Source organism: Bidens hawaiensis, unplaced genomic scaffold (assembly GCF_021521415.1).
Source record: "Bidens hawaiensis isolate Kalapana, Puna unplaced genomic scaffold, B.hawaiensis_p1.1 tig00045393_1, whole genome shotgun sequence".
Lineage (NCBI taxonomy): Eukaryota > Viridiplantae > Streptophyta > Magnoliopsida > Asterales > Asteraceae > Bidens > Bidens hawaiensis.
The window spans coordinates 63,001-75,085 of record NW_027505938.1 but is presented as its reverse complement, the minus strand read 5'-3'; the positions used below and the strand labels follow the sequence as shown (position 1 = coordinate 75,085).

At 33.3% G+C, this 12,085-nt stretch overlaps 2 protein-coding genes across 2 annotated transcripts; one reads left to right on the top strand and one right to left on the bottom strand.

The window, feature by feature from the left end:
- The first annotated feature begins 206 nt into the window (after positions 1-206).
- Positions 207-5,424, top strand: LOC143616040 (uncharacterized). The gene is made up of 5 exons (XM_077089001.1): positions 207-489; positions 2,746-2,870; positions 3,241-3,555; positions 4,399-4,568; positions 5,008-5,424. Exons 1-5 carry the CDS (start codon positions 274-276, stop codon positions 5,400-5,402), a joined length of 1,221 nt encoding a protein of 406 aa, XP_076945116.1. The 5' UTR covers positions 207-273; the 3' UTR covers positions 5,403-5,424.
- Positions 5,425-5,978: 554 nt separating this feature from the next.
- Positions 5,979-11,763, bottom strand: LOC143616038 (uncharacterized). The gene is made up of 13 exons (XM_077088999.1): positions 11,622-11,763; positions 10,625-10,698; positions 10,453-10,536; positions 10,273-10,353; positions 9,365-9,445; positions 9,092-9,184; positions 8,825-8,998; positions 8,677-8,744; positions 6,871-6,922; positions 6,697-6,750; positions 6,498-6,587; positions 6,345-6,411; positions 5,979-6,275 (listed from the first exon to the last, which is right to left on the bottom strand). The coding sequence occupies exons 1-13, from the start codon at positions 11,761-11,763 to the stop codon at positions 6,184-6,186; spliced, it is 1,152 nt and encodes a 383-aa protein (XP_076945114.1). The 3' UTR covers positions 5,979-6,183.
- Between the last annotated feature and the right edge of the window lie 322 nt (positions 11,764-12,085).

Here is a 12,085-nt window from a genome sequence, read left to right as displayed (position 1 = left end):
GGCTATTTGTACAAGTATATTGTTACATCCAAAAGTACAGCGATCAGTCAGTCAGTCAGCCAGCCATCATACAAAAATAGTAATCTTCCTTGAATATATCTTCTGCAAACCGACAGCCAAATAGTATTCTCTTTCTCTTCTCACTCACAACCCCCAAACCAAACATATTATTATTTCTTTCTTTCTTTCTTTCTTTCGATTATTATGGGTACCAACAGTTGCAATAAGAAGAAGAAGAACAATAACAATAAGCGTGGTGGCACCAAGAAACGAATGACCCTCGAACAATCTCAAGCTTACAAATCCGTAAGCGAATGGGTTCACTTGGACACCGTCTCTTCCAATTCCTCCATCGCTATAGATGATGACTTCAAGGTGAAGCTGGTCAACACCAATGAGAAATTGGTGTTTGAATTGCATTCGCATTCGATTTGCAGTGATGGGTTTTTGTCTCCGATGAAGCTTGTTGACAAAGCACATCAGCATGGGGTATGTATGGCCGTTTATTTACATGTTTCTTTACTCAGGCATTTTATCGAACAGTTGGTGTGTGTGTTTTAAACTTGCTAATTAATTGTTAATTAGTCGTTAATTTTAGTGTTAAGTTATTAAAATAATGAAGTTAATTAGAGTTTAAATTCAGGGTTTTGTTGATATAAGTTATTTTCTTGTCTCTTTATTCGGTCATTTCATCAAACACTTGGTATGCATGTTTTAAGCTTCTTAACTAATTGTTAATTAGTTCTTAATTTTAGTGTTAAATTACAAAAAATGAAGTTAATTAAGGTTAAAAAAAATCTGGGTTTTGCAATTATAAGTCGTTTTCTTGTTTCTTCGTTGAGTCATTTCATCAAACACTTTGTATGTGTGTTTCGAACTCGTTAATAATGTTCAATAATTCTTTATTCTAGTGTTAAATTATTAAAAAAAAATGAAGTTAATTAAGGCATAAGATCTTCATACACCATCGTAGATCTTCACACACCACTTTTCGCCTATGCGGGTCGTATAGGGCTATACAGGCTGTTTGTATCAGGCTCTATACGAGCAGTTGAAGACCTATACGGCTTGTATAGGGCTATAGGGGGGCGTATAGGCTGAAAAAGTTTTTTTTTGTCCCCTCCGTATACTTGTCAGTCATGCGTGACCTATACGGCTCGTATAGCCCTACATGAGTCATATAGGCGTGTACAGTCAGCATGGGGGTGGTGTATGAAAATCACATCCCTTAATTTAAGTTTAAAACTGGGTTTCTTAGTTATAAGTTATCTTCTTGTTTTTTCATTGAATCATTTCATCAAACATTTGGTATGTGTAGTTCAAACTCGTTAATTATTTATTAGTTGTATTTCTAGTGTTAAATCTTCATAATTAAGGTTATAAATAAGGTTTCATAGCTGTACGCAGTGAGCTTCTAATCTTGTTTCTTTTCAAGTTTCTTTATTCAGTTATTTTGTCAAGCACTTGATATGTGGGTTTCAAACTCATTAATTAATCCGTAATTCTAGTGTTATCGTTCAAAAATGAGGTAAAAAAAATCTTGGTTTCATAGTTACAAGTTATTTACTTATTTCTTTGTTGAGTCATATCATCAAAGAATCAAACACCTAGCATGCATTTTTCAAGCTCATTAATTAACCGTAACTAATCCTTAATTCTAGTGTTAGATCTTCAAAATTGAAGTTAATTATGGTTTAAACTTTAAATGTTACAATCTTCGTAGTTTTGATATTCAAAAATGGCTACCAGCGCAACTTGTTGCCCGGTTGCCTTATGTAAGCACTACTTTTCAATGCATGAGTTATTTTTCAAGAATTTGTTTATATATATATATATATATATATATATATATATCTTACTATACTATTAAAGCAAAACAAAATGTCCACATGGCCTTCAACTAGCATGTCCACATAGGCTTCCAAGTCATTCGCTTTCCATCTATAGAATTGCCACCTAATTCACTAATAGATGTTTTCTAGAATCATAACATCATTAATTAATGTGTTCAAGAATCATAACCAACTATTTCCTTTCAATGATTTAAAAACTGATTTTGACTACAATTAATTATTTATAACTAATTTTGTGTTCCCTTTTTTAGTATGACTATTATTTTAGCAATTCAGTGATTTGTATGTTTAAACAGTTTCTCATTCACACCATTTATACATAATTTTCCTTCAATCTTGTGGTTTTACAGAGAACAAGGTAAAGAATTATTATGATATCTACATCTATATATGGCGTTTGAAATAATTTTCACCCGTGTGTAACACAGGCCACTATCCTAGTTCTGTCAATATATGGGAATGATCAAATGTTTTAGAGTCTATCTATTCATACCCACTACTACTAGACCATATAGGGCTGCACCTGATTTTGGACCTAACATAGATGCAAATAAATATGGTAGGACCTTTCAAAATTATTATTATATGAAGGGGACAAAGTTGTATGCAAATTGTGAAATTATGGTCGTCTTCACCAGTATATTAAATGTGTATGGAACCCTAGAAAGCATACTTATTATTGTGGGGTATGTGCCATAAATACATGTCTTTAATTCCTTACCACTGTAGTGTTCAGTATTCAAGACAACAAAATATGACAACTGTTTTTGAACTTTGAAGAATTAGGATTAATGTCTGCTTGCCAAACATAGTACTGTTTTTTCATTATTAAAGATAAGAATTCAATCTTTGTTTCATATGTGAATTGATTAGTTCAATTTGTTCAGAACAGGTAAAAGTGCTTTCTTTAACCGATCATGACACGATGGCTGGCATCCCGCAAGCCCTCGAGGCGGCACGGAAAGTTGGGATCAAGATTATACCCGGTGTCGAAATCAGCACCATTTTCACACCAAGGTTATTTTCGTCAATTCATGATAAGTTAAAAAAAACAATTTTGGAAACTGTTCTTGAATTAGTTGGAATTGCCTGCAAAAGTCATGTGACCTGTCAAAACATGTGCAAAGGTCGTTTAAGATACCAAAATTAATTCATTTTGAATACAACTCTGTATTCAGTTGAATTTATAACGGAATGTTAACAAAAATATAAACACTACTGTGTAGTTAGATTTGACGAAAGAAAGTTATCAGAGAAAAATAAACTAAAATGATAAATGAAATATTATTAAAAATTAAATGGGTTAAAGATGTATATTATTTATAGTTTTTAAGGGTTGAAATTGATCGAATTGTTATGTATATAATTGTTGAATTTTATTAAACAGAACGGATACTGGATCAGAAGAGCCGGTTCATGTTCTGGCTTATTACAGCAGCTGTGGGCCGTCAAATTATGAAAAAGTGGATCAGTTTTTGGCGAATATAAGGGACGGACGTTATCTGCGAGCAAAAAATATGATATTAAAATTGAATAAATTAAAGTTGCCAATTAGGTGGGAAAATGTGGAAAAGATTGCGGGTGATGGTGTTGCACCGGGGAGATTGCATGTGGCTCGGGCTATGGTTGAAGCGGGCCATGTTGAGAATTTAAAACAAGCGTTTAATCGGTATCTTTATGATGGTGGGCCTGCTTATTGCACGTAAGTTATCTTTCAGGTTCATTCTTCTGTTTTATGTTGTTGGATGTTTATTACGTCAGGTAACTTGTCTGACTGGGCTCGGGTCAAAACAAGCCGCTTTTATACGTGTTGAGTTGACTCGAGACACTTTTTGCGCCAGATTTTTTTTATATATAGTTAGTTTATAATTTATAAATTTTGATAATAATTAGTTAGAATTCAAAGTTTCAAACTACATTTTTGGGTGATTTTTGATCCGTTATGATTTCGGTGCTTTTTTTAGCCGTTTGATAGGATCATAGCAGGCTCGGGTCAAACGGTTCATTTCTTGTACATGTTGAGTTGACTTAGAACGCTTTCTGCACTAGTTTTTTTTATTATCATTTTAATAAATAATTTGTTTCATAATTACTAAATTTCAATAATGATTAATTGTAGGAGTTATAACTACACTGGGTATTTTCGATCCTTATCGATTTTAGTTTTTTTATCTTTTTTTTATTTTATTATTATTTTTTTAGCCATTTGATCGGATCAAAACGGGCTCAGGTCAAAATGGGTCATTTTTTTTACATGTTGAGCTGACTTAAGAACATTTCGCACCAGCTTTTATTTATTTATTTATTATTAATAAATAATTAGTTTCATAATACTAAATTTCAGTAATAATTAGTTATTTGAATAATAAATGATATAGAAGGTTGTATGCACTAGAACTACATGCTGGGTGATCATGTGATTTTCGACCTGCTTCGCTTTTAGTACTTTTTCTATTTTATTTCAACTGTTTGATCTATAAGGTATGAAATATAACCCAAACCAACCCATTAGTTAGTAAATTGTATATTTTCAATTATGGTGTAGTGGAAGCGAGCCAGATGCAGAGGAAGCAGTGCAATTGATATGTGAAACGGGTGGAGTCGCGGTGTTGGCCCATCCATGGGCTTTGAAAAATCCGGTTGCTATTATCAGGCGATTAAAAGAAGCGGGTTTACACGGGTTAGAAGTTTACAGAGGCGACGGTAAATTAGCAGGTATACTACCCGTTAATGTGATCCCAATTTTTTTTTTTCATAAGTAACCGCTAATATGTTATGTAAAATAGGGTGTCAATTGTGTTGGGTTGATGCGTTGACTTGTTCAACCCAAATACGATTGTATTTTATTCGTGTCAAAAATAACCCGAACCCATTTATCTAAGCGTCTTAAACGGGTTCGCTGATGATAACCAAGTTGTGAACGTGTTAATCGAGTTGGTGGGTGATAACCAAGTTGTAAACACGTTAATTGAGTAGGTGGGTTGTTAAAAATATGGGTTAAAAGGGTTAGTGGGCCAACCTGTTTAAAAAACGGGTTAAACAAGTCAAACCGAACACGAGCCGTTTAATTAAACAAGTCAACCTGAATACAACCCATTTATTAAACGGGTTAGATATGCCAACCCAAAACCTGATTATCGTAAATGATGTACAGCATTTAGTGACCTGGCGGATACGTACAATCTTTTGAAGCTCGGGGGTTCGGATTATCACTCAAGAGGTGGGAGCAGCGAGTCGGCTCTAGGAAGCGTGAGCCTTCCGGTGGTGGCGGTACATGAGTTTCTTAAAGTGGCTCGACCCATCTGGTGTGGTGCTATCAAGAACACGGTAGAGCGTTATGTGACCGACCCGACTGAATCGAACCTTGACCATATTTTAAGATATGCCAAGATCAAGGTGGTCAAGGGTGGCGGTGTTTCCTCAATTACCGCGCGTAATAATATTGAGATCATCCATGAGTGTCTTTCGCAGTGGTTGACTAATGAAGAACAGAAAAGTGGTGAGCTTGAAGATATCACACATGTTGAAAATAAGCCCCTTGAACCTTAGTTTTTTTTTAGTTGGTTTGCAGCTTGCATTAGTAGTCTTGATTCAATGATATTTTATGTTAAAACTTTAATGGTTAATTGAGAAATGAGAAACTATGTGAAAGCATGATTTGATAATTCTTCTGTTTTTTTTTTTTTTTTTTTTTGTCTGGAATTGCATGGACCCAGAAATCTTCACACAAGCTCAAAATATTTATTTATTTTTTCTGATACAGCTTATCTATAATAAACATCCGACTAGTTTAAGTTGTCGACGATAAATGATTGTCAAAGTACTTATACAACTAAAGAGAATAAATCTTATAACAATAAGGTTGACTCAAGAATGGCCCATTTCACTAATCGTATTCATGAATTTAACCTGAAACGGGCCCTTAACCGACCTCCGACCAGGTCCCTATAACATGTTCAGAGGATGAAACAAATGAACCCACAACTAGCTCAAACAAGGCCAAGCTCAAATTTGGACAAAGAAAGTCTACATCGGTTCTTGCTGGGTCATAACCGGTTCGAATTTGACAAGTTCATGCCTATTTTAGGGTATTAAGGTTTACGAACCGATCACACGCTACAAATCTTTTTAGTCAATAAGGTATAGTTTTAAAAAAGTGAAAATGGTAATGGGGTCTGTTTTACAGACAAGTCAAACGACGCTAAATTACAAAATATTTTGACAGAAAATGAAAAAAAATAACTTAAAAATTCTAACAAAAAGACCGCGAATCATCTTGCACTTGCCTTCCAACATTCTTAATTTCAACCAGCTGTTTGATACCAAAAACTTAACCCAATTTTCCAATTTCCATCTTCTTCCTTAAAGCCTTGTGACCGTGGTAAACGAACGAGTCTACAATCCCTGCAACCGTGAAAACACCTGAAAGAAAAAACAACATAAGAATATAAACAAGTATGTCAAAGAGCCATCCAAAGCCATATTATTTACCTCCAACAATGGCGCAGACGTTGGTCAAGAAGTGTAAGAACGATATATGCGTTTCTGTAAACGTCACCTGTACAAGCCACCGGTTTGTAAATATTAATATGTGATTTTGTAAAAAAGATATTAATTTCAGGCCAAATTGTATAAAGTGTGTACCTTGATCGGAGAAAGGTCATAGAAGAAGAAGACACCAGGGAGAGACCGTCTGCCAACTTCCGGGCTCTTATAGTGTTCCGTCACAGAGAACTGTACAAAAGACGAAGTTCGTATATGCAATTACGCAAATACAAAATAAAAAAATATATATATATTTTAAGTCATTAAGAAAAATGTATCTTGAAAGTTGACCATATACCTGATTTGACTTAATAGTGCGGCCTCTAACACTAGTGTATATGGTTGGTACCACCTGCAAGTTTGATAAAATATTGTAAAGTGCACACTTTTTTTATATACACCACTAGCAAGTTTAATAATATATATATATATATATATATATAAATTCAAGTATTGAATATGGACGTTAAACCTTGAGAAAGTACTGATACATTCCGTTGGGAATTTCTTGAAACCAATGCACCCTGAATCGAAATTTAAATGCATTAATGAAAAGGTAATCTAAATCTAGACTTTTTAACTACAATTTAGGATGTTGTACGTATTTAAACTAAAATATCATCTTTACCCACAGTACTAGTATTTTAATAGCAATTCAAAAATGACTGTTAGACTGTAATACCATTATTTTTCTTAAAATTTTAAAATTTCCTATCTATCCTAATTTAATCATAAAATTTCTTATTCACCAATCAACAATATTATTATAAAGATGCAATATTTACACATTTCATAAAACACAAGAAACGATTAACAATCTTACTTTACTTTATACATTATTTACACCCGTTAAAGAATTATTTAAAAAAATCAATTTTAATACCTCTGATTAAACTTTTATTTGCACCCATTAAAGAATTATGTCATAGTTTTTTATTCAACCAAATTTTTTCTTGATTTAACTAGAAATATTACTATGCTAACTGGTACATAGCAACCGAAAAGAAAGTCTATTTCGAGTGAAATTAAGAAAAAATTTGGTTGAAGAAAGAACAAGTTAATATCAACTAAAGTTTATTCAAAGAAACAAAATATAAATTTACCAAATAATCCATTAGCATGTGCAATTAACATATAAAAGTATAAAAGAAGGTAAGATTGTTAAAAGTGACTTGCTCTTTTGTAAATTGTATATGGTATTGGGAAAGTGAATATGAGGATGTTAAACACCTAGCTTTACATGTGAAACCATCAGAACTACGTAGTTATGATTAACAATTTCTAAATAAACTGATTTTACTTTTTTCTTATATCGGTTTCATTCCCATCAATTAAGCAAATTTAGGTTAAATCCCTAACTCATAACTTTTATCATCACATCAATCTCTCATCTGCAAGCAAATCATCTTCCTCAATCTTCAATCTTAATTCTTAGATTAAAAATCTCCAACTCATTTAAAACTACTCTCCGAAAAACAAGTTTCAAAACAAAATTAGTCTTTGGAGCACAAGTTCTAGACCTGTTGCTATGAACCCAAACACAATTTCCTGAATAATAGATTTTTTTATTCTTTATGTTTGCAACAAAAATTGTTCATATTTGTAAACCGGAACAATAGACATGAGAAAAGTTTGAACCAGTGGAGATCAATGGTGGTTGACACATAAAGGAGAAGCCATCATTCATTAGAATGACATCTTTGAATAAAATGAGCTTAGGAGCCTTTTGATATGAGAAATTATGATTGAAGATTGAGAATATGAGCTGCTTGAAGTCTGAAAAATTAATAATCGATGACGTTGAATGATAAATTAGGATTTAGTCTAAGTTTTGCTAAATTAATGAGATGAAACCGAAACAAGAAAACAATAAAATCATCTTTTTTAAGAACTTTAATCAAAACGACGTAATTTTGACGGTTTCACATGTAAGCTTAGATGCTTAGCAGCCCCATATTCACTTCCCCCATTATATATTTATTTGGGCCTGTAAATGAACCTTGCGAACATCCACGAATAATTCACTAAATGTTCAGTTTGTTTACAGGCCTAATATTGTTGATGGATAAATTTGAAATTTTAAGTTTTAAGAAAAAGTAAGGTAGAACGGTCATGTGTTAAATTGTTTTTCCTGAAATGGGTAGATATTAAATTGTTTTTCATGAAATGGATAAATATGATATTTTAGTTATAGTTTTTTTACTTTTAAGGGCATATATAATATAACTCACAAGTTTGTAGGTGTATAAATGGAATTCATAATAAACAAAAGAATTACCCATCAAGAGGATTTACGATCCCTGGATAGTGGTCTCCAAATGATAATTTATTTATCTTGTGACTTATCTGTACAATAGCCAACAAAACGTTATCAGAAACAAGAAACAAAGTCTTGATATATATTGAACACCAAAGTGGTAGCTTACATTATAGCTATCTTCTTGGAAAGAAAATAAATCAGGGATATGAACACTTGATTGATGAAAGCTTCTGACAAAGTGAAAATTTCCCGCCACTTTGTTAACCTCTAGAGAGCCATAAATATTGCATCCTTCACCTTCTTCATCTTTAATCTTCAGAGCAAAACCTTCACGTTTGCACTGAACAAAGCCATTATATTATCATAACAAGAATCGCTCTAATCTCATTACAAATATTACCCAAATAGACTAGAAATATATGTTTCTGCTAACCTGGTCAATCAAATCAGGATTTGTCATACCCCAGCCTTTTCTTCGATACGCTTCACGAACTTCTTCACATGAATTACAACATTCATCATCTGACTGCAAACAGAATGGAGAAATTTAGTCATGAAGGAAATTTATATTATTATCTTCTAACTTGTTTAAAAAAAAGCGTGGGGCGTTTAGGTCCCGAAAGTTGAGACGTGAGGTGTTACTCAAAGTACACCTATGTGAGCTTTACGTACAACCAAAGGACAGGATAGGAAAAGAAAGATATACCGATTCTGCACCAAAGCATGAACCGCAATACGTTTCATTATGCTCGAGCCTTCCACCATGTCTTTGCAAAGGCTTCTCGATCTGTAGAGGTTCAATTGACGATTAAATGTTAAAACAAAACTACATAATAAATATCTAAAATGGCCTACATATAGACCTGTAAATGAACTGGACTAACACGAATGGGGGCATGTTCGTGTTCATGTTCGTTCATGTAGCTTGAACACAAATACGAACAACTAGTTAAAGGGATTTTTTTGTTCATGTTTGCTCGTTATAAAAATGAACATGTTCGAGTTCGTTCTTCGTTAAAATCTAAACAAATAGTTCACAAAAGTAAACAAACATAATGTAAACAAACATAATAAATAAACATAAACGAACAAGTCTAATACAATAAGTATACAATAATGTCAATGCCTTACAAGCATATCTAAATTTATCGTGACATACTGTCATAAACGTGTTCACCTGTGTATGGTTAAACAAACATAAACAAACCAACATAAATGAACTTTCATGAACGCAAATGAACGAACAGAATATGCGTTCATGTTCGCTCATTTAACTAAATGAACACAAATTTTTGTCCATATTAGTGTGCTTATTAACGAACATAAACGAATTTCCAGCCGAAAAATTTATTGATTGTTCGGTTCATTTATAAGCCTGCCTACATATTGACAAGTCACATGATCATAAAGGTAAAAACTTTTATTAAGTAGCATGGCCCAAGTGTCCAACTAGTTAGACATAATATTAATAGTAATAAATATAGCCCATAAGCAATAAAAGTCAAACGCATGCGACATGTCTTCTATTCATTACATAAACCGACCAAAGAAAATAAGCGCGTTAATTAAGACAACCCATTAATATAACATATATGATGATAAAGTTGCACTAACCTGAGGGCCACCGATTCCTTCTTTTCTCTCTTCAATGACCTTGCCAATAGAGTCGATTCTTTTCTTTATTATATCATGCCTCTGCAGGTTAAAATTATACACAAAGATAAAAAATTAGCACAACAACGACATGTCAATAGAACATTTATTAATGTATCAATAAAACAATTATAAACATACAATGTCAAGATGTTGCTCTCCACTGATATCCATGGCATCAAGACTGAGTAGAGTACATGAAACAGCCGGAAATGTGATATCAAACTGCAATTAAAAGAAATGCATATCAATGGTGCCATGGTGGCTCAAAACATCAAACAAATAAAAAATCATCAAGTATAAAGGTGTTTACGTTGATATGCAGTTTTTCTCCTCTAGAAGTGTCGACTACAAGCTTTGTTTCAGTAACTGTATGTAGATATAACCCTGCAAAGACATCAATCATAAACGTTTCTTAGTTGCCGGCTTTTCACTGTGATTCTATAGCTTCAAGCAGCAGCATCACTTACTTCATCTATTATTAACTAAACAAATGTATCTATAACAACGCCACCTGTAAATCCTGTGCATCTTAATTGACCAAACATTTACAAATTATTTTGTTAAACGCATCACTCCAGTTTCCTATAATGGTGTTAAGCTTTTGTGCATCATGAGCTTCCACTTTATGTTAAGTCAGCACATACAAGACCACATGCTCACATTCTTGATCTAAATCCAGTTTTCCAATTAACCACAGATATACTCACTAACATATCTTCTTAGCCACTACACAGTTAATGCGGTAAAAATCAGATATCGGTCAAGGACCGATATTTTGAAATATGTTATCGCAATGGGATATCGGTAATTTTAATATCATTCAGAATAATTCAGTAATCTCTCCTACCATTAACAAATAAATGTTTTGCAACTTGCTAACAATTGTAGCAAGTAGGAACTGATTAATACTTAAAACACCAACAACTGACGGTTAAGACTTAAAACTCTAATAGCAGCAATAAGAAGAAAGACGAATAAAAGAACAAGTCCGCCGATATTGATACTCTGAACGATATAGTTTAGGCAAGTAAAGTATCCAAGTGAATGAAAAAACAAGAGCAAGTAGATAAAAATGTAGAATTGGTTGCAGTATTATCACAACAGCCAAAATCAACTACTCAAGTTGATTTAATGATATCCTAAAGTATTAAAAATAAGATATTTAGAATATGTATGTATAGCATAAAGAATTATTATTATTATTATTATGACCTAAATTACTCCCTAACAAGAAGATCCCTGAGATGCAAACAATAATTAAAAGTGAGGATCGGAAATTAATCAAGAAAATAATAATCGAAAGATACCGAGTTCGGAGAAGAAGAGAAGAAACATGGCGACGGAGGCGACGAGAGTGATAACTCCGCCGGAAAGCGTACGGCTGTAGAAATCCTCATTGATTTTAGGGTAGGCGTCCAGATTCCGGACCTTATGAAACACTCGCTCCATAATTAAACCCTGAAACCTCCTGATCTGGAATTCAGATGCCGCTGTGTGCAATCGAATCCAAGTGAAGGTTTGATGGTGGACGGCGGCCGTCCGGCGGCAAGGACAAGAGATCGAGACTAGTCTGGTGAATCTGGACTTAATTAAAACGATATCATCATATTTTTTAGTTTCGCTGTATTTTTGGTTATTATCAGTTTACCCTTTAATTCCGCATGATTGGTCAACCAAAGTCTGCTTCCTCCTGTTGTACTTTACTTTACTTGATAATAAAATTAAAATGGTAAATTATCTATCCCTACATTACATGTTTTGAACACAACTT

What these genes read in the sequence shown, in the direction of transcription:
- LOC143616040 (XM_077089001.1), top strand. Translation starts at nt 274, where the DNA reads ATGACCCTCGAACAATCTCAAGCTTACAAATCCGTAAGCGAATGGGTT. An exon ending in GGTGGGCCTGCTTATTGCAC is followed by an intron (nt 3,556 to 4,398) that starts GTAAGTTATCTT and finishes ATTATGGTGTAG; the next exon opens with TGGAAGCGAGCCAGATGCAG. An exon ending in AGGCGACGGTAAATTAGCAG is followed by an intron (nt 4,569 to 5,007) that starts GTATACTACCCG and finishes AATGATGTACAG; the next exon opens with CATTTAGTGACCTGGCGGAT.
- LOC143616038 (XM_077088999.1), bottom strand. Translation starts at nt 11,763, where the DNA reads ATGGAGCGAGTGTTTCATAAGGTCCGGAATCTGGACGCCTACCCTAAA. An exon ending in TCTCTTCTTCTCCGAACTCG is followed by an intron (nt 10,699 to 11,621) that starts GTATCTTTCGAT and finishes ATGTCTTTGCAG; the next exon opens with GGTTATATCTACATACAGTT. An exon ending in GAGAAAAACTGCATATCAAC is followed by an intron (nt 10,537 to 10,624) that starts GTAAACACCTTT and finishes TTTTAATTGCAG; the next exon opens with TTTGATATCACATTTCCGGC.